Genomic DNA, 21,325 nt, shown 5'->3' on the forward strand with positions numbered 1-21,325 from the left:
CACACATATACATATATATATATATACATATATATATATATATATATATACATATATATATATATACACATATATATATATATACATACTGTTCATACTGTTCCGACGGAAAGGAAGAAGAGTCCACGTGGACTGTTCCGACGGAAAGGAAGAAGAGTTCACGTGGACTGTTCCGGTCCGACAAGAAGAAGAGTCCAAGTGGACTGTTCCGACGAGAAGGAAGAAGAATCCACGTGAACGGTTTCAGTCTGACAAGAAGGAATAAGAGTAGACGTGGACTGTTCCGACGAGAATGAAGAAGAGTCCACGTGGACTTTTCCGACGAGAAGGAAGAAGAGTCCACGTAGACTGTTTCGGTCTGACGAGAAGGAAGAAGAGTCCATGTGAACTGTTCCGGTCCGACGAGAAGGAAGGAGAGTCCAAGTGGACTGTTTGGCAAAAGGGAAGAAGCTGTTCAGACAAAAGGGAAGAAGAAGTCAAAGGGCAGTTTGGCGTCAATGGTGGGCGTGGCTCTGTGACCAGGAAGAGCAGCAGCAGAAACTGGTATGAAGGCCACTGAGCTCCTGACTGACACGATGCTGCTGCCTCCAGACAACATGTCCTGTGGAAGAACAAGACAATCAGACACAGTAGAAAGGATTACACTGTCTTTATTGTTATGTTAAAACCTGAAAGTCTTTATGAGTGAGTGAGTCTTACCAAAGTGGTGGTGTTGGTTTGAATTACTTCTTTGATGCCCACAATCTGAGCTTGGGGGTTCACCAAGGACCCATATTTAGTCCATCTGATTTCTAAATGAAGTGACAGTGGGATGCTGCAACTCTGTGCTTCCTGCAAAACACAAACATACGGTTGGGTTATGGCCCTTACAATATATTTTTAAATGATTGATTATATTATCAACTGCAATCAAATGGCTGAGACCAGTATTCTGAGATGGTAAAATCATATATATGTTTTTGTTTTTTTGTCAACATGCAGTATCTTTCTATCTAAGGGGAAAGCATCTCATCCTGAATTCTGAATTGGAATCCAGACTTGAAGATTGACTGAAGTCACAGTTGTATTAATGCAAAACTAAGCATGTTTGTGAATACTGCACACTCCTGCAAAAAGTAGTGATTATCAAAGTCATACAGGTGTGTAAAGTAGGCTCAAGCTCATCACACAATCAATGCTGCAGGCTGTGTCAAAGTATCAAACGGGAAAATAATAAAAACATAAAAAACTAACAAATAAAAAAGTTTAGACCCCAAACACTCAAACTGTCACAAAGAAAAACTGCACAAGTTTTTAAGATATTGCATTGTGGACATAAAATATATACGTATTTGACTTATATGCTCTGCTTCGTCTTACACCTCTCCAGTCAGATTCAGGATTTGACTAGACCTGAGACTCACCCCAGGATTGAAGTTGCTCTGGATTGGTACCCATTCCAGTGCATAGTCTAACGGGGAGTTTCCAAAAGAAGCCACATACTGGGCGTGGTTGGGTCCTCTCAGGACATCCAAAAGCACCTGAAAGACCAGGGAGCAGTTGGCAGCATCCTCCAGTCTGTAGAGACAAGTCGCTGTCACACATGTATGAAGACACAAGGGAGCACTGCACCTGTGCACACCGATCACATTTGTAACATGTAAAGATGTCCTGCCTCAATGTGCAGCCGGACACAGAGTTCACACCGAACAGGACAGGGGAGCGCTGATGTGGTCCCTGCAGACAGTCCTGGTCATCAGCACTGTGGAGAAGAGACAGTGTGTCTCTGGGGTCAATGCTCCGGGAGATCCCTGTGACGACAAAGGTTAAGGACAAATCCTGGGCCTTGTAGCACATCAAAGTGTCATGTCGTTCTTACCAAACACTGTCAAAGTATCCTCACAACTGCTGTCAAAGGACACAATACAATCAGTCATCAATCAATCATACTTTTTTTTATAGACCTAGTGTCCAGAAAGGACAGGTGAAGGATATTCTGCTGTTCTTGTTCCAGACACAAGAGGTAGTCCATCCACATAACCTGGATTTCCACTGTAGTGGACAGCTACCTCCTCCACGTCCTCCTGTTCAACAGATGCAAGGTAAAGAACATTACTCTCATTGAGCATTTATTTTAATAACACAGTTATAGTTGACAGAGGGAATCAGTCAGAAAAACATCTCTTTTTAATATAAGTCTACAGAATCAATTGGCTGCTTTTTTGTTTTTCAAAATATAGAATTAGGTAAACTTAAAACCTTCTGGAGCAACCTAGCAGCCCCATAGCCAAAGGTCGTTACAGGTGCAGAATGTTATGGATGGCTACGTTCTTAAAAGTTTCACAGATCTGGGCCTGAACTCACTCAACATCTTAGGGATAAGATGAGCTCCTAACTTTGTTCATTTTTAGGACTCCTAAATGTAAAGTTAGTTGGTCTCTCGGAACAAATCACAAACAACTCTAAAATGACTGCTGATGGAAATCCACCTCATCATCATCATCATCATCAACATTTCAGAAACCTTTAATGACACTGCGCTCTAAAAAAGCTGTCATTTGTCTTTTGTTCTTTGTTCTTGTTTCTTCTGTTTTGGAAACTCTTCATTCACGTATGGAAACATCCCTCCTACAGTATTTCTATCAACAATTAACTGACACAGCCAAAACAGTCAATCACAGTCTGATAAAACATGACATCATCCATAGCAATAGGGTCAACTCCGCCCTTTCTCTGAGATGAGCAGTTCTTTAGTGCTGGTGTCAGCAGATGTGGGGACGGGTTTATACCATAGACTGTATAAAAAATGGACAGAACACGTTACTCAATAAGATTTTGAGTCAATGTTGAGATTTTTTTTCCGGGACTGGGAGAAAACTGGAGGGAACGGGATTTTTTTTATTTTGTAACGGGAACAGGATTTTTTAGAGGGTAGAGACTGACACGGGAGTCAAGTGCAGGCACTCCCGTGTCTAGTGGACACTCGTCAAACAGCAATTTTTGTCACTTTCTTATTGGATTAACCAGGAAGCCACTGTGGTGGGGGCTTGGTTTGCAGAGGACACTGCTCCTGGTGGGAAGATACAATGTTTTAGGAGAATGGGCCCAGAGCAGTAGCATCCATCCGCTCTTAAATGCACATTTCTCTGTGTGATTCCCTGCTGCCTGTAGCACTCCTTCTTTCTTCTCTCAGTCAAATATGACTGTGAGACACTGAAGGTGTGATGATCCTATGGCTCTACCCCCTCAGACACATCTAAACAAAAGTACAAGCTAAATAAATCACAGAAAACTAAAAAAAATAAATGTATTGTGGGTTGAAGATATATTTAGTTGGATATTATATGAATAAAGTCTTTAACCTATTTTAATAATAACTTCATGCTAACAACATAAATAGGGTTCCAGTATTATTTCATGATGTAATCTTTGATGTGATGAGACAGTAATGAAAGCCCTTTAAAACTGAATGATACAGTCTCCATCAAATATATATTGAAATGAAGATATCAACACTGCTTAACCCCTGAGCTCATTCCTTTCTTATAATGTTATTATTGTTTGAATAAAGAACAAGAGAGGTTAAAATAGACAAGCTGAGGAAAAACAGAGTTGAGCCTACTGATCTGTCTTTATTAAACCTGTTCTGAAATAAATATTTGAACTTCTTAGAATAGTAGTTCTGAGTGCACTACTAAGATGTTGAAAAGAGAAACCTTTTGTGGCTAACACTCCATGGTATGCAGACTGTTGCGACACTACCTGGACAAATGTGACATGAAAGTCCTGCTCCAGGGACAGTGCTGCTTCACGGACAAACCCGAGTACCATAGACACCGTCACATTCTTGATCTCACCGGCTGGGCTGTACTTAATCACAAAGGCAACCTACGGAGACAAGAATGTCTAATTGGTCTTCTTTCATTTGCAAGAGTATATCCACAGTGCCAGTAACATTGTCATTTTTGTGACCTATAATGTCTATATTCCCGTTTGAGGGCTCATACTAAATAACTAATACATAAAGTATCTTGGCAGCTTTAATAAAAGAGTGCAGACACTTCCCTTCTGTGTTTAAGTGTGGTTAACTCACCTTCAGCACCACATGAGCACAGAGGTCTGGCTTCAGGAGAACAACCTGGATGTTTTCTCCCACACTGATCTTCAGCTCTGTCTGAAACCCATCTACAGACTGCAGCACGACTGAAGCCACCTCCACAGGAACCACCTCCAGCAACGTGACAAGCACCCACATCAGTCAACTTTTACAAACATTACAGACATTCATGTTCCCCTCAGGATGAATTAAAATAACTTCCAATCATCATCTGACTTTTCATCTAGTGCAATTACCAGATAAACATTTCAACTTTGGATTAAGACCAAATACCTGCAGAACTAATGTGTCCACCAGCCTTAGCTGTTCTTTGTGCTAGTTAGTATATGTTAACGCCAAACAACTATGACTGTGAACATGATGAAAATGATGCTGTTAAACATGAGAATTTTGACATTGTCCTTGTGAGCGTGCTTGCTTGCTGATGTTAGCATTCAGCTGAAAGCACCAAAACACAAATTTCAGTGCGTTTTCCCAGCGTTCCAGGCAGGGCTGGCTGATGTGGGCAATATCTTCCGTCATGGTATAGATCATTTCTTATCTGGATAAAGATTTATATTATGATATAGCACATTTTCTGGTAATTCAATATGCACACAAATCTTCAAATCATAATCCCTAAAAATATCTCACATCTGATTGTCTGAGAAATTTGCTTGTTATTATCAATTTAGACAACTTGATTGTGTTTCACGATATCTTGATATACAACCCTGTTCCCAAGTTGGAATTCTGTGTAAAATGTAAACAGAATGTGATGTTTTGCAAAAACATTGAAACTCCATATAATTTGATAGAAAATAGCACAAAAGACAGGATCATTATGAAACATCAAACCCAACAAAGGAGACCCTGAACTGTTGAGCAGCTCAAAACCTACATCAAGCAAGAATGGGAAAAATTCCCCTTTGAAAATGACAGCAGTATGTCTCCTCAGTTCCCAAAGGAGTGTTGTTAAAAGAAGAGGTGGTGCAACAGAGTGGGTCACATGACCCTGTCCAACTGTTTTAAACCTGCTGCTGCCATCACATTCTAAATGAGGAGATTTTCAAAAACAATTCATGTTTCTGTTTCAACGTTTGAAACCTATTTTCACCTACATATGAGCTTTTGATGATTTACAAATCATTACATTTTGTTTTTATTCACATTTCACACAGTGCTCTAACTTCATCATGATACAATTCCACTAAAAATGATAAATTATCATATCATCACCCAGCTCTACTGTAACAGTATTTGATTAGTTTGATGTGAAACAAAAAGTTAAGTGTGATGTCAATGCAAATGTGACAGTAATTGAATAGTTCCTTCTTCTGGGGAACATAGCATAACGTTATATATTTCCTGTCCTCACATTGCAACAGTTAACCTCGATCTTTTGTCTGTGCTAATATTGCACTATGTGTCATGTGACCGGTTTGGGGGCATTTGCACAAAAGGATTGGTCAGTGTGTTGCTGAATTTCCTGGTTAGACAGGGGATGTGACAGGACACAGACTTGCAGCTCCTTGGTGTTTTATCCCAAAACCCCCTCCCTGAGTTCAAAACATCACTACTGAGCTCAAACTAAAAAAAAAAAAACTCAACTAAAACTTAACTCATCTTTAAAGACAAGCAATTGGCAATTCATTTTCTGTCATTCCGTTAACTGACAGATCATTTCAGAGATAAACAAAAAGCAGGCATACTTACTTCTGCATTGTCATTCTTTCCCTGTAGAGTGGAGAAGATATTTACATTAGCATCATCACATTAAATCATGTGCGTGCTGAAGCAGATTGTCTAACGTTACTGAGCAGTTAAAAAAATGGATATATAAGTTGAAAATATGGGAAATATTCCGGAGAAAAACTGCATAACTTTCGACCAGGGCCCATCCACACACAGCCGGCGTTATCGGAGCCTGAAAACTGTATCATTTGAAACCAGGTCCCAGAGTGGGAAGATTTGAAAACGCCCCCCATGGCGTTGTCTTCTGGACGGGAAAACCTCATACTTTGTTAAAAGATGGCGTCATCTCCCCACCTCGGACCACTAACCCCATGGTGTCACATAACAACAACAGTGCTGCTGCGTGAGAGGAGAGAGACAGACCCATAGACTGTTTATTGAACTGGACTCTGATTCCCACATGCATGGGAATGAATTAGGCCGAGCACAGATTTCTTCCTTTTCCCTGATGCTCTGAATAAGGAGCTAAACTGCTCTCTAGTCTCTTTTGTCTAAGTTCTAAGAAGGTGTGAAAAGTCTCTAAAAGTAGCGAGACAGTGCCCGCCTGTGAGCGCTTTGGGACGGGGTAGGGGCTCCGAGCAGCACCCTCTGCTCGTTGAGGACACTAACTGCAGAGGGATTGGTGCATCAGAGTCCAAAACAGCCCAAAAGTCTCCACTAACACCAGAAACAGTGGACACATTTCTCTATAGGATGGGGGAGGATTTAGGAAGTCTCCAGATTTTTGAGAGAAACTCTCCAGTGTTTGTATTCTCCACAGCGTTTCCCCGTCCCTTCTTCTCCGTTGTTTCTGTGTCAGTTACAGCGTCACATCCAGGCCTGGCATGTGAACTACAGCTTTTGGAGTCAGTTTCACTGGTTTCATGCGGATGCAGAGATTTAAGAACGACGGAGAAAAAAATGGCCGTTGTCGACCGTGAGGATGTACCCTTAGAGTGTTTGAGGGTGGATGTTTTCTTTGAGGGGCAGCAGTGTGTGTCAGAGTAGATGTGGGACTCACAGCAAAAAGATGGATTTTAGTGTAGGTGTCCATGCTGAGGGCCGGCAGAGTGCCGCAGTCCTGCTCCAGGACCACTCGCCGGGAACACTGACTGCTTTGATCCTTAAGGAACGCTGGGGAGACAGACAGGGCAAATTAAAGCAACAGCACTCAAATAAAAAATACTAAAGTCTGTTAATACGCATGTTTGAATATATGAAATTACTATAACAAGAAAAAAAACAAATAAGCAGCTTTTTTGGAGCAGTGGATTTGAAAGAAATATTTAGCTCATGCAGTTTTAAAAATAATGGCATATATAAAGATGGAATAATGTTAATATGATGAAATAAAGCCCTATGTTTCTGAAGAAGCATACATCTCCTGTTGCAGGTATAACTCAGCCATCACTGTGTTTGGCTTTTATTTGTGTTGCACTTTGTACCATGTTTGTTGTAGGTTTATGCATTATGACAGCAGTCATGCTACATGTTCACGACTCTGCAGGTCCAATCAGAAACATAACATTGTTACCTGACCTGTGTTGTTATGACACTGTTGAAGTGTTTTGCAACTATTCATGTCATTTGATTTTCACACACAACCATCTCTAGGGTTTACAGAGAATGGTCCCAAAAAGAGGAAAGATCCAGTGAGCGGCAGATCTGTGGGCGCAAATGCCTTGTTTTAGCCAGAGGTCAGAGGAGAATGGCCAGACTGGTAGTAACTTAAATAACCACTGGTTCCAACAGAGGAATGCAGGAGAGCATCTGTGAACACACAACACCACCTACTTTCTAGCAGAGAGGGAACAGCAGCAGAAGATCACACCGACACTTTATTAAGCAGTAGGTGTGCCTAATAAAGTGGCTGGTGAGTGTATGTATACACTGGAGATCAGAATTAGAGATCAAAGTATTAATACTCGATTAATTCTGAAACACTGTTATTTTTTATTGTTCATAATTTGATAGAATATCCTCTGGCTATACCTCTGCTGTACCAGCATGTTTTTTTTAAAATAACCAAAGCACTTCAACAAAAACCTTTATTCAGTGAAAAAAACAGTGATCAAAATTAGAGAAGTGTTCATTGTGTCAGAAGAGAAGATTTCAACAATGTTTTCTTCTCTAGGATTCAAAGATGAACAGGAAGTGAAGAGGCCACAGCTGTGAATGACTCCAGCACATCTGCGCCCACAGGACATCACTAGTTTCTCACACTGCCCTGCAGAGACTGTTTTCGCAGTCTCCACAGTTCAGAAGATTCTCTATGGGGTTTAGATTTGGACTATGACACTTCCTCCTCCAAATTTGACTGGCTTTTTGATCTCCAGTGTAGTCCAAAATAGTAGTCTGATGTTGATAAAACAGCTGTACTTTAACATGGCATAGAGGTGAGTGTTGGAAAGAAATGATACTGCATTATCATTTTAGACAGAGCAACTACAGTATGTAACTGATATTAATAATAATCATACTGTAATTAGGGGTGTAACTATGTTTTATCACAATACACTATCACATTGATTCTTTGGTACATGGTACAATATTTGCGGATATCACAATGTCTGTGTGAATTAAATACAGTAGTTATTATTTCCCTATTTATTAACAACTTTAGTGCACCTGAATATAATATGCAACCTTAAATCTGCGTCCAAATGACATAAATATTGTCATCAAGCAGTTCAGCCACTGTTTTTTTGATTAAAAAATATATACAATAGATATTTTTATATTGTTACAATATATAAATATATATCTGGCTGCCGTACAGGCTGACATGAAGATTGTTAAGGGGACCTATTATGCTTTTCCTTAGTTTTTGTCATATGTATATTGTTATGATGTGGGATGTTCACGTTAAACATGACAGAAGTCTCAAATAAGGAGGTAGACATGTGTATGGGTAAGCAGTCTCACCCCCAATGAGCAGATCTGCTCAGGACGCAGACTGTTTTTTCTACTTTCTCTGTGGTCTGACATCAAGTCTTAGATTTTTAAATAAGGTCACCTGCTCCTGACGCGACACACCTGGAACGCCCATGAAGTACAGCTCAAACAGCTCTGGTGGAACGGGCTGCTGTTTACTACATGTAGCTACATGCTAGCAGCAGAGAAGCTGTAATATTTGTTGCTTGGGTTGTTCATTACTCTCTAATTTGAGAGCACACACCTGCTGCAACATGTCCAGTTGTGTTTGGTTTATAAAACATTATTAGTGATTCTGACGGTAGAAATCGCTGCTTTATTCCCCCACAGCCCGCTGCTCATGATATTTAGCTACATGCTAGTGGCCGTGCCTGACTAATCAGAGTAGACTGGGCTTATTGGGAGGGGTCCTTAAAGAGAGAAAGGCGCTGCTACAAAAAAATTCAGAGCCATGAGCACTATGAGAAAAATATAGTGTGTTTTCAACATTAAAGCATGTAAATATGTTCATGTAGAAACACAAATACATGTATGGATCTGAAAAAGAGTATAACAGGTCCCCTTTGAACCAAAACTGCAGCTCTTCAATGATATCCCTTGGGTATTTGAGATAACAGTCCTGAGTGAGTTATTATGCTTGTTATTGTCAATTTGTTAAAATGTGTATCGTGATATATGATTTCATCACAATATGATTCCATTGAAAGATGATAAATTTTAATGCCTAGCCCTTACTTGACAACTGTATTACTGAGCTCTGATAAAACCATATATGTATTAAAGAACAAATAAATGTGCTCAGGTCACAGTTGAGACTATACACAGTATCCCCACATTACAGTGAGAAGCAGAAGAAGATACCTGCAGGACTGGTGTCCATACAGTCAGCAGTGAAACCAGGAGTTGGCAGCCAGAACATCCCTCTCTGTCCACTCTCTCCTGCTGTCACCATCACATCCCCAAACTGAAAACATCAACCAGCAACAGACAATCATCATTGTTATTCCATGATAATTACAAAGATCATTAGTTTGAAACCAACAGAGACTCACCTGGTATCCAGATGAGGTCTGGAGCTCTGCAGTGGATACCTGACCACTGTTGTTCTCTGAGCCAAAAACAAAGCTGGTAAATTCTTTAAAGAGGGAGTCAAAGCTGCTGTCAGTTGGAAGAGCAGGAGAGGGATGAGATAATCCATCAACACCTAGGCACAACAAATCAACAAGTCAGCAACTGAGACAGACACATCATAAAGTTATATTTTACTATCTATATCAGTCTACAAGTATCCATACAATCATGTATTAACACCAGCTGTATCCTTTAAATTCAGCATTAGGGTTCATTTAAATCGATCTATTGACTAATTGGTGTAAGATTTCAGTTAAAAGTGATATTTTCGAGAGCTAATTTCTTGATGTTCGCCTTTTAATAGCATAGACATATCAGTATCTATCAGTATCAGCATTTATGTTTTCCAGTATGTGACGATGTGAAAACCTTTGTTACAGAATATATAATGCAGAAAATGATGCTTGAGGGGATTTAGAAAAGGTGTCATAGAGACATTTATTTTATTTATTCTTTCTTTAAATGGTCAGCAATTGACTGATACTAAGCACAATGTTTATTTAGCTATTTATATTATTATTTTATTTATTCTTTATTTAAATGGGCAGCTATTGACTGATGCTAACCATTTATTTAGCTATTTATATTATTATTTTATTTATTCTTTATTTAAATGGGCAGCAATTGACGAATACCAAGTACGTTGTATGATGCTCATTTAGCTATTTATTTTATTTTCATTTATTCTTTATTTTCTCAGTGTTCATTTCTAGAATTGGTTGATGATGTAATACGTGGTATGTATAACGTATACACAATGTATATTGATATTGAATAGCCTTCTTAGTACCTTTGCAGAGTCATATCAGTGAAACATTGGTTCACAATCCAATAATCGGCTATCATGTTGGTAATCTGTGAATTTTTCCCCTCTGAAATTGGTGTCTGCCTCAAAGATCCCATATCAGTCAGGCCCTAATATTTTCTTAAAAATGCTTTGTTTATAGGCCATTCCTAATCATAAATAAGCACCATTGATGACTTACGGTTCTGTGACTGGATGCAGAAGACGTCAGAATTAGTCTCCGTCCGGACAGACGTCTGTAGCTCTGAGTAGCCATCTATGGTGCTCCCTAAAGAGTAGGACGCTACATCGCGGCTGCACAGCTGCTTGTTGCCACTGCAAACAAAACAGCAAGGATAAGCCTGTACGTGAAGTGTGCAGACAGATGCTCCTTCCATGTTAGAAACATCCTTCATATTGATACACAATGGAAAAAGGCCATTACATCCCTCCACAAGCAAGCATTTGATTCAACATGTGTATATAAACTGTGCTTCGTGAGTTCATCTAATTTTGGATCTTTTATATGATTTCAAGCTGAACTGAACTGATTTAATGTGAATTTTAAAAAAGTGGCCAGACTTGGAGAATTAAAGCCCTCCAGAGAAAACCAACAGCATCATCACAGATTTACTTTATTTCTAACATTCCCGGCTGCTTATTTTATCATATTCTAGGAACAGGACTCCCTGTTTTCTGATATATTCCTTTTATTTAACTTGCTATGTGTTGTTCATACAAACTCAACACTTCCTCCGTGTTCATCATTTTGTCTTAATCAGTTCAACATCATGTATATTTCCACACACAGCATTCATTCATTCATCAGTACAACTACAGTCATGTCACATGACTGTATAAAACATGGACTGTATAAAACATGGACGTAGCATACCCGTGGGGGTCTGTTCTCTCAACTTGATCCACTCGTCCTCACCTACAGTCTCCATCTAGTCAGACTTTGACTCCTCCTCATTTCTTCTGACCAAAAAAGGGCATGTATGTGACGTTGGGGGGAAGGAGATACGTCCATCTGGCTGACGTTTACCTCTGAGGAGAAGTGAGGGCCAGAGGCTAGCTGTCACTCAAGAGGCCACGTCCTTAATTATTCATAAACTTTAACCTCCAATAAAATAAAAACAAGCCTGGTACAAAAAAATGTCACCCCCCTCAGTGTTGTCATGGAGATATGACCTAAACATACAGACTAGAATGTTTTTTGTCCCTGGCCTTAAATAGGTTTAATGATGCTGTGAAAACGGCCTGTTTAACAGGGGGTCAATAAGAAACTGTGCCTAGTGGACACTCGACGAACACAACAGAAAGAGCATTTCTCATTCTTTGTTACCATTTGCAAATGTTTAAGCACATTAAGTCAAATTATTGAGCATGACTGTCTGCATGCATTAATTGCAGTCCATGTTGCATAAATTGCATTGATATGGAGTAAATAGATCAATTTGTTGTCAGGTGACATAACAGCAGAAGGCCCAACTGGATGTCCATTGATTCAGCACTTTATTCTTTTACTGTACCAAACTACTGCATACAGTTGACCTATGTTTTTTTTCCTCAGTACATGTTTTTGGTGTTAATAGTAGAGATTAATCAGGTGGCTAACCAATCAGGCCAATTAATGCCTGTGCTCAGGAGGCCGATGGCTGCTGGTTACTGTGGAACAACGCTAGTGCTCCCCCTTGTGTCAGTTTTGGGCAGACGTCAGCATCGTGGTAGCAAGCCTTCAACCAGCAGGGCTGGTGTGGGTGTGCACAGACCCCCTCCTAAAACATTGATCAGATTTTTCATTTGTGATGGTTGTGGCACGGTGAGCAGGTGTAACTGTGAAGCCTTTTAGAGGCCATCACCACGACAACAGGATGTTTTGTCGAGTGTGGAAGTATAGCTAGCCTTAACACAGACTGAACATAATGCAGATAAGAACAGTGTTCTGCAATTTTGTGCCTCAGTGCCTCTTCTTAATAAATTGTATTTTATCCAAAAGCAGCCTGATATTGGGATTATAAATCAGCTATCACCCACCCTGCTCTTTTAGGATTGGCATCAGCTGTTGAAAAATCCATATCATCACTAATTAATAGGCTACACATATTTTCACTTTTTCCTCCTGTACTGTGTGTGACCATTGCAGGAAAATGTAAGTGTTGTGTTGCTTTTTAAAGTGGAGTTGAAAGCCTTGCACTCTTGAAATCAGCATCTCGATGAAGTAATGAGGTCAATGCATCCTCAGTGCTGAAAACTTAAAAGAGAAATTGGCCAAAGCAACTGAGAAAAACTGTAATCCCTAGGCCAGGGATCTCCCCTGCACACAACATCTGAGCTCAACAGACCAGTGTAGCAAAATAAAATTCCCTTCTTTAGTTAGAATTATGAAAATGATCAAAGCATCGTTCTGCATTTAACTTGCTGATTGGTGACCCAATAACAAGTCTGCAACCCATTATCCCAGGTCCCACCCCTTACTCCAGGAAAGACTGGCTAAGGCTTTTAATTTGAAATGTAAGCAGGAAGAGTTGAGTTTCAATGACAGAGACGTAGCCACAAAGAGTGGAAGTGATTGGTGTTCATTTATGGATGAAAAAGAAGAGTATTTCTATTAACAGAGAAAGTGAGAGCAGGTGAGTGGTGAGTATATTCGCCTATTCATTATTTTTCTCACAAGAATAGGGAAAAAAATAGCCTTCAGAAATCACCATGAAAATTACTGAGTTGATAACTAACATCAAGACAAACAAAACATGTATTACAAGTTTTTGAAATGGTTTGTTCACATGGGCAGATGGCGCATAATTAATACTAATTACGTATGTGCTTATTTTCATAAATACAACAACAGAGGTGGAAATGTTCTGTTGAATCTTGTTGACATATAACAGTAAAAGACTTGTTAAGACATGTTAAGGTCTGAATGGAACTAATTTAGGTTACCCATGAGCATTAGAAAATGGAACCAGTCTTTATGAATGATTATTGCAGAGATGGGGTTTGGGGCTGGGTCCGTGGGACTGTTTCTGGGGATGCATCTGAGATAAGAACAGGAGACAACAGGAGAATGCAGAAGAAAAAGGGTTACCGGTAGTTAAAATAATTTCTACGCTTATTCATTTGTTCAGCTCTGTCCTGGGACGCCCCCTAGACCCTGTGGAGGTGGTGGGAGAGAGGAGGAGGGTGGCAAAGCTGTCATCCATGATGGAGAATGACTCCCACCCCCTGCAGGAAACTTTAACAGCACAGGAGAGCTCCTTAAGCGACAGGCTACGTCCCCCAAAGTGTGTGACTGAGCATTATCGTAGATCTCTTCTTCCTGCAGCTGTCTGCCTGTGCAACCAGCACTGCCCCAGTTAGACCACACACACCAAAACAATAATTCGAAATAATGACAATTTCAATCATAATGTGCAATACTTTTATTTTTCCTCTGTGCATTAGTGTAAATTTGTGAACATAAAAGACTTAAAAAATGTGTATATATTCTTCCTATTATTCTTATATTTCCCTGTGTTTATATTGTTCATATTTTTTCTTTATTTTCTCTAATATTAATTGTTTCTTATGGAAACGCGTGCTATCCACTTTGCTGCTGTGAATAAGAAATGTCCCCTCTGTGGGACTAATAAAGGAATATCTTATTTTATCTTGTGCAGGACACATATAAAGTCCTCAGTCATCTACAGGAGTGAAATCCATCCAGCAGTGACCCAAGTCCCTGCTCTAAAGTCCTTCTCCCTGCCTCCATTTCTTAATGCTCATGGTTCGACTAAATGCAAAATTAGCACATACCTAATTAGATTATGCTTCATTTGCCCATGTTAAGAAAATTTCAAAAAACTTGTAATACATGTTTTGTTTGTCTTGTTGTAAGTAATCAACTCAGTCATTTTCATGGTGATATCTGATGGTTATTTGTTTCCCTATTTGTGTGATAAAAATAATGAATTGTTGAATCCGTAGGTTCTATTTGGTTCTTTTTAGAAACGTTCCCCTATTGGGATTCTTCAGGGCTTGTTTCCCTTACTCAGGACATTTTGAGGATACAAAATCAGTTGAGTTTGCTTCTGTTGCAATTTGTTCCACCTTTTTTACTAAAATGACTGGACTAAGTGCCAAGGCTCCAAGGCTCCAGGTTACTTGTGAAATTGGAAGTGAAATGTGGGAAAGACACAGTAGCCTAGTAAGCAGCGAGACCCCCCCCCCTCAGACCAGGTGGGAGACTTGCCTGACAGTGTCCACTGAGCAGCTGGTGAACAGAGCCACCTCCTCACCACACGTTTTGTCACAGCAGCAGTTGATGTCACACACATCCTGGTGCTCGTCACATGGACACGTCCTGTCGACTGAAACACAGCAGCAGGGCTCAGCTCAGACAGAACAACACTCCTTTATCCACCTCTCTTTAACTCTCTCCATCTTACTGAGAAAACACAACAACGCTACCTACACCTTCTGGGCTTTTACAAAGCTAAACAGGAAATATCTAAGTATACATTTCTGATATGTTCGTATGTGTCCACGTGGACATGTGAATAAGCAGTGTGAGTATGGATAATTAGTTGTTATTTTGTTTTAAATGATCTATATGTGTTCATGTATAAGACTTTTTCAGTATGTTTACATATGCAGAAATTGTTTGTGTGTTATATATATATATATATTTATATATATGTATATACAGTATAAGCAGCATGTAAAGTGTTTATATCCTCCTGAAATATGGATATTTTATTTAGACACCAGGTCAATTTAACTCACTTTTAAGAAATGCAACACTTATTTGGTGCATGTTTTAACTATGGTTATATATAGTGTGTTTATGTGTGTGTGTGTGTGTGTGTGTGTGTGTGTGTGTGTGTGTGTGTGTGTGTGTGTGTGTGTGTGTGTGTGTTTGTGTGTGTGTGTGTTTGTGTGTGTGTGTGTGTGTGTGTGTGTGTGTGTGTGTGTGTGTACACAAGAAAAATAATCTGTTGCTGAATTATTGAATAGGGGTGAAGAGGCCTAAATACTGTGCATTTTGAATTTTGAAAGACTTTCAATGAACAAACACTTATAAAATGTTTGTATAATTAAGACTATCATAAATAAAAACAACTTCCCCGAAGAACAGAAACAATATATCTTTATACATTTGTCAAATCAATTATTTGTTGTACTTTGGACCCTTTAAAGTTGTCTGTATTAACATCAGGGGGACACATTTAATGTGATTTAAATTAAACCTATGTAACCAAAAGCCATCTTCGAATAACTATCCCAGCAACAGCGTTGTAGAGTGTATAACTAAGCTGTCTTGCTTACGTTATCTCTTAGGTAGTATTATAGTGCGGTAACGATGCACAACCTACCTTCGGTGACAGGAGTGAGCAGGCGGCCGGAGACAGGCAGGGGATCAGCGGGCACGGTGGGCTGAACGGGCTCCTCCGTGCTGCTGTAGCTCGATGTCGCGGTTGTTGATTGGAACTCTGTCGGCTGTGTTGTTGTATCGTTGTCAGTAACGTTATATGTGACGGCCTGGTCACTAAACGTCGTATTCAGGTTGTAGCTAGTTGTATTTTCGTTTGAAGTGACGACAGTAAACAAGAGGAATAAACAGAAGAGATTGGAAGTGTAACAGAACACAGCAGCTGAGGTCGCCATCTTTGTTTAATCGTTGCTATGGCGCTTCTTCTTCTTCTTCTTCCTCTGTTCCGTTAAAAAGTTACTGCCTATTAATGAACCATTACCGCCCCGGCTGTCCTAGCGAGGTACTGTTCCAGGGCAGATGATGGAGGATTACATTGAATTGAATTCTACGGAAGCCCTAAACGGCCATACATCACATACATTTTATTTCCTCTGTTTTCTCGAGATAACGAGATATTGAATTTGAGAGATTATGAATGAAATGTGATAGTCCTGAGATTCCCATCACAGTGACAGGTCATGCCTCCTAAAGCCTTGTCATATCACACTATAGACAACACCGACAGATGATTTCAGTTGGTTTCTGTTATGAAATAAACTGTTATATGTATGTGCACATTGTAAAACTCTTCCCTGTTCTGGTATTTATGTTGTTGTAATATAATACTGTTGACGATACAATTTGTTTAAAAAACAGTAGTTAATGAGGAAATACGGCTCACTCACTCACTCACTCTCTGATAAAGCTAAAGCTTTCCTACCGTCTTCTTAGATGACTCACTAATGTGAACATCATCTGTAATAAAAAGGCATGAAGTTATTTCAGCCTGTGTCAGGACTGACTGAAGAGATCTGTGATGCTGATCCATATTCTCCTGCTCCTCTGACACTGATACACTGATCCTACAGATCTCTAATGAATAAACTCGTTATTAGGAGAAAACGGAGGAAATTTATCTCATTATCACGGGAAAACTGATCAAAATGATCTTGTTATGACAGGAAAACTGATCAAAATGATCTGGTTATCACAGGAAAACTGATCAAAATGATCTGGTTATCACAGAAAACTGATCAAAATGATCTGGTTATCACGGGAAAACTGATCAAAATGATCTCATTATCAAAAAACTGATCAAAATGATCTCATTATCACAGGAAAACTGATCAAAATTATCTTGTTATCACAGAAAACTGATCCAAATGATCTTGTTATGACAGGAAACTGATCAAAATGATCTCATTGTCAAAAAACTGATCAAAATGATGTCGTTATTACAGAAAACTGATCAAAATGGTCTCGTTATCACAGAAAACTGATCAAAATGAACTCGTTATCACAGGAAAAGTGATCAAAATGATCTCGTTATCACATAAAAGTGATCAAAATGATCTTGTTATGACAGGAAAACTGATCAAAATGATCTTGTTATGACAGGAAAACTGATCAAAATGATCTCGTTATCACAGGAAAACTGATCAAAATGATCTCGTTATGACAGAAATCTGATCAAAATGATGTCGTTATCAAAAGCTGATCAAAATGATCTCATTATCAAAAAACTGATCAAAATGAACTCGTTATCAATAAACGGATCCAAATGATCTCGTTATCACAGGAAAACTGATCAAAATGATCTCGTTATCACAGGAAAACTGATCAAAATGATCTCATTATCAAAAAACTGATCAAAATGATCTTGTTATGACAAGAAACTGATCAAAATGATCTCATTGTCAAAAAACTGATCAAAATGATCTCGTTATTACAGAAAACTGATCAAAATGATCTCGTTATCACAGAAAACTGATCAAAATTATCTCGTTATCACAGGAAAACTGATCAAAATTATCTTGTTATGACAGGAAAACTGATCAAAATGATCTCGTTATCACAGAAAACTGATCAAAATGAACTCGTTATCACAGGAAAAGTGATCAAAATGATCTCGTTATCACAGAAAAGTGATCAAAATGATCTTGTTATGACAGGAAAAACTGATCAAAATGATTTTGTTATGACAGAAATCTGATCAAAATGATCTCGTTATCACAGAAAACTGATCAAAATGAACTCGTTATCACAGGAAAAGTGATCAAAATGATCTCGTTATCACATAAAAGTGATCAAAATGATCTTGTTATGACAGGAAAACTGATCAAAATGATCTTGTTATGACAGGAAAACTGATCAAAATGATCTCGTTATCACAGGAAAACTGATCAAAATGATCTCGTTATGACAGAAATCTGATCAAAATGATGTCGTTATCAAAAGCTGATCAAAATGATCTCATTATCAAAAAACTGATCAAAATGAACTCGTTATCAATAAACGGATCCAAATGATCTCGTTATCACAGGAAAACTGATCAAAATGATCTCGTTATCACAGGAAAACTGATCAAAATGATCTCATTGTCAAAAAACTGATCAAAATTATCTTGTTATGACAGGAAACTGATCAAAATGATCTCATTGTCAAAAAACTGATCAAAATGATCTCGTTATTACAGAAAACTGATCAAAATGATCTCGTTATCACAGAAAACTGATCAAAATTATCTCGTTATCACAGGAAAACTGATCAAAATTATCTTGTTATGACAGGAAAACTGATCAAAATGTTCTCGTTATCACAGAAAAGTGATCAAAATGAACTCGTTATCACAGGAAAAGTGATCAAAATGATCTCGTTATCACAGAAAAGTGATCAAAATGATCTTGTTATGACAGGAAAAACTGATCAAAATGATCTTGTTATGACAGAAATCTGATCAAAATGATCTCGTTATCAAAAAACTGATCAAAATGATCTCATTATCAAAAAACTGATCAAAATGAACTCGTTATCAATAAACGGATCAACATGATCTCATTATCACAGAAAACTGATCCAAATGATCTCGTTATCACAGGAAAACTGATCAAAATGATCTTGTTATGGCGGGAAACTGATCAAAATGATCTCATTATCAAAAAACTGATCAAAATGATCTCGTTATCACAAAAACTGATCAAAATGATCTCGTTATCACAAAAACTGATCAAAATGATCTCGTTATCACAAAAACTGATCAAAATGATCTTGTTATTACAGAAAACTGATCAAAATGATCTCGTTATCACAAAAACTGATCAAAATGATCTCGTTATCACAGAAAACTGATCAAAATGATCTCATTATCAAAAAACTGATCAAAATGAACTCGTTATCACAGAAAACTGATCAAAATGAACTCGTTATCACAGAAAAACTGATCAAAATGATCTCGTTATTACAGAAAACTGATCAAAATGATCTCGTTATCACAAAAACTGATCAAAATGATCTTGTTATTACAGAAAACTGATCAAAATTATCTCGTTATCACAGGAAAACTGATCAAAATGAACTTGTTATCAAAGAAAACTGATCCAAATGATCTCGTTATCACAGAAAAGTGATCAAAATGAACTCGTTACAGGAAAAGTGATCAAAATGATCTCGTTATCACATAAAAGTGATCAAAATGATCTTGTTATGACAGGAAAACTGATCAAAATGATCTTGTTATGACAGGAAAACTGATCAAAATGATCTCGTTATGACAGAAATCTGATCAAAATGATGTCGTTATCAAAAGCTGATCAAAATGATCTCATTATCAAAAAACTGATCAAAATGAACTCGTTATCAATAAACGGATCCAAATGATCTCGTTATCACAGGAAAACTGATCAAAATGATCTCGTTATCAAAAAACTGATCAAAATGATCTTGTTATGACAGGAAACTGATCAAAATGATCTCATTGTCAAAAAACTGATCAAAATGATCTCATTATTACAGAAAACTGATCAAAATGAACTCGTTATCACAGAAAAACTGATCAAAATTAACTTGTTATGACAGGAAAACTGATCAAAATGATCTCGTTATCACAGGAAAACTGATCAAAATTATCTTGTTATGACAGGAAAACTGATCAAAATGATCTCGTTATCACAGAAAAGTGATCAAAATGAACTCGTTATCACAGAAAAGTGATCAAAATGATCTCGTTATCACAGAAAAGTGATCAAAATGATCTTGTTATGACAGGAAAAACAGATCAAAATGATCTTGTTATGACAGAAATCTGATCAAAATGATCTCGTTATCAAAAAACTGATCAAAATGATCTCGTTATCAAAAAACTGATCAAAATGATCTCATTATCAAAAAACTGATCAAAATGAACTCGTTATCAATAAACGGATCAACATGATCTCATTATCACAGGAAACTGATCCAAATGAACTTGTTATGACGGGAAACTGATCAAAATGATCTCATTATCAAAAAACTGATCAAAATGATCTTGTTATTACAGAAAACTGATCAAAATGATCTCGTTATCACAAAAACTGATCAAAATGATGTCGTTATCACAGAAAACTGATCAAAATGATCTCATTATCAAAAAACTGATCAAAATGAACTCGTTATCACAGAAAACTGATCAAAATGAACTCGTTATCACAGAAAAGTGATCAAAATGATCTCGTTATCACAGAAAACTGATCAAAATAATCTCGTTATCACAGAAAAACTGATCAAAATGATCTCATTATCACAGGAAAACTGATCAAAATGATCTCGTTATCACAGGAAAACTGATCAAAATGAACTCGTTATCACAGAAAAACTGATCAAAATGATCTTGTTATTACAGAAAACTGATCAAAATGATCTCGTTATCACAAAAACTGATCAAAATGATCTTGTTATCACAGAAAACTGATCAAAATGAACTCGTTATCACAGGAAAAGTGATCAAAATGAACTCGTTATCACAGGAAAAGTGATCAAAATGATCTCGTTATCACAGAAAACTGATCAAAATAATCTCGTTATCACAGAAAACTGATCAAAATGAACTCGTTATCATAGGAAAACTGATCAAAATGATCTCGTTATCACAGAAAAACTGATCAAAATTATCTCGTTATCAAAGGAAAACTGATCAAAATGAACTTGTTATCACAGAAAACTGATCCAAATGATCTCGTTATCACAGAAAAGTGATCAAAATGAACTTGTTACAGGAAAAGTGATCAAAATGATCTCGTTATCACAGAAAAGTGATCTAAATGATCTTGTTATGACAGGAAAACTGATCAAAATGATCTTGTTATGACAGAAATCTGATCAAAATGATCTCGTTATCAAAAAACTGATCAAAATGATCTCATTATCAAAAAACTGATGAAAATGAACTCGTTATCAA

The 21,325-nt window shown here is 37.9% G+C and overlaps 1 protein-coding gene across 1 annotated transcript; it reads right to left on the reverse strand.

The window, feature by feature from the left end:
• Positions 1–146: 146 nt before the first annotated feature.
• On the reverse strand, positions 147–16,307 carry tctn1 (tectonic family member 1; the record flags this gene model as incomplete). Its single annotated transcript, XM_083915615.1, has 14 exons — positions 147–601; positions 700–831; positions 1,404–1,557; positions 1,655–1,790; positions 1,973–2,063; positions 3,742–3,867; positions 4,073–4,207; positions 5,792–5,812; positions 6,831–6,943; positions 9,605–9,707; positions 9,796–9,947; positions 10,861–10,994; positions 14,893–15,010; positions 16,016–16,307. The coding sequence occupies 14 exons, from the start codon at positions 16,305–16,307 to the stop codon at positions 455–457; spliced, it is 1,854 nt and encodes a 617-aa protein (XP_083771741.1). The 3' UTR covers positions 147–454.
• Between the last annotated feature and the right edge of the window lie 5,018 nt (positions 16,308–21,325).

This window comes from Echiichthys vipera (assembly GCF_963691815.1).
Source record: "Echiichthys vipera genome assembly, chromosome: 6".
NCBI lineage: Eukaryota > Metazoa > Chordata > Actinopteri > Perciformes > Trachinidae > Echiichthys > Echiichthys vipera.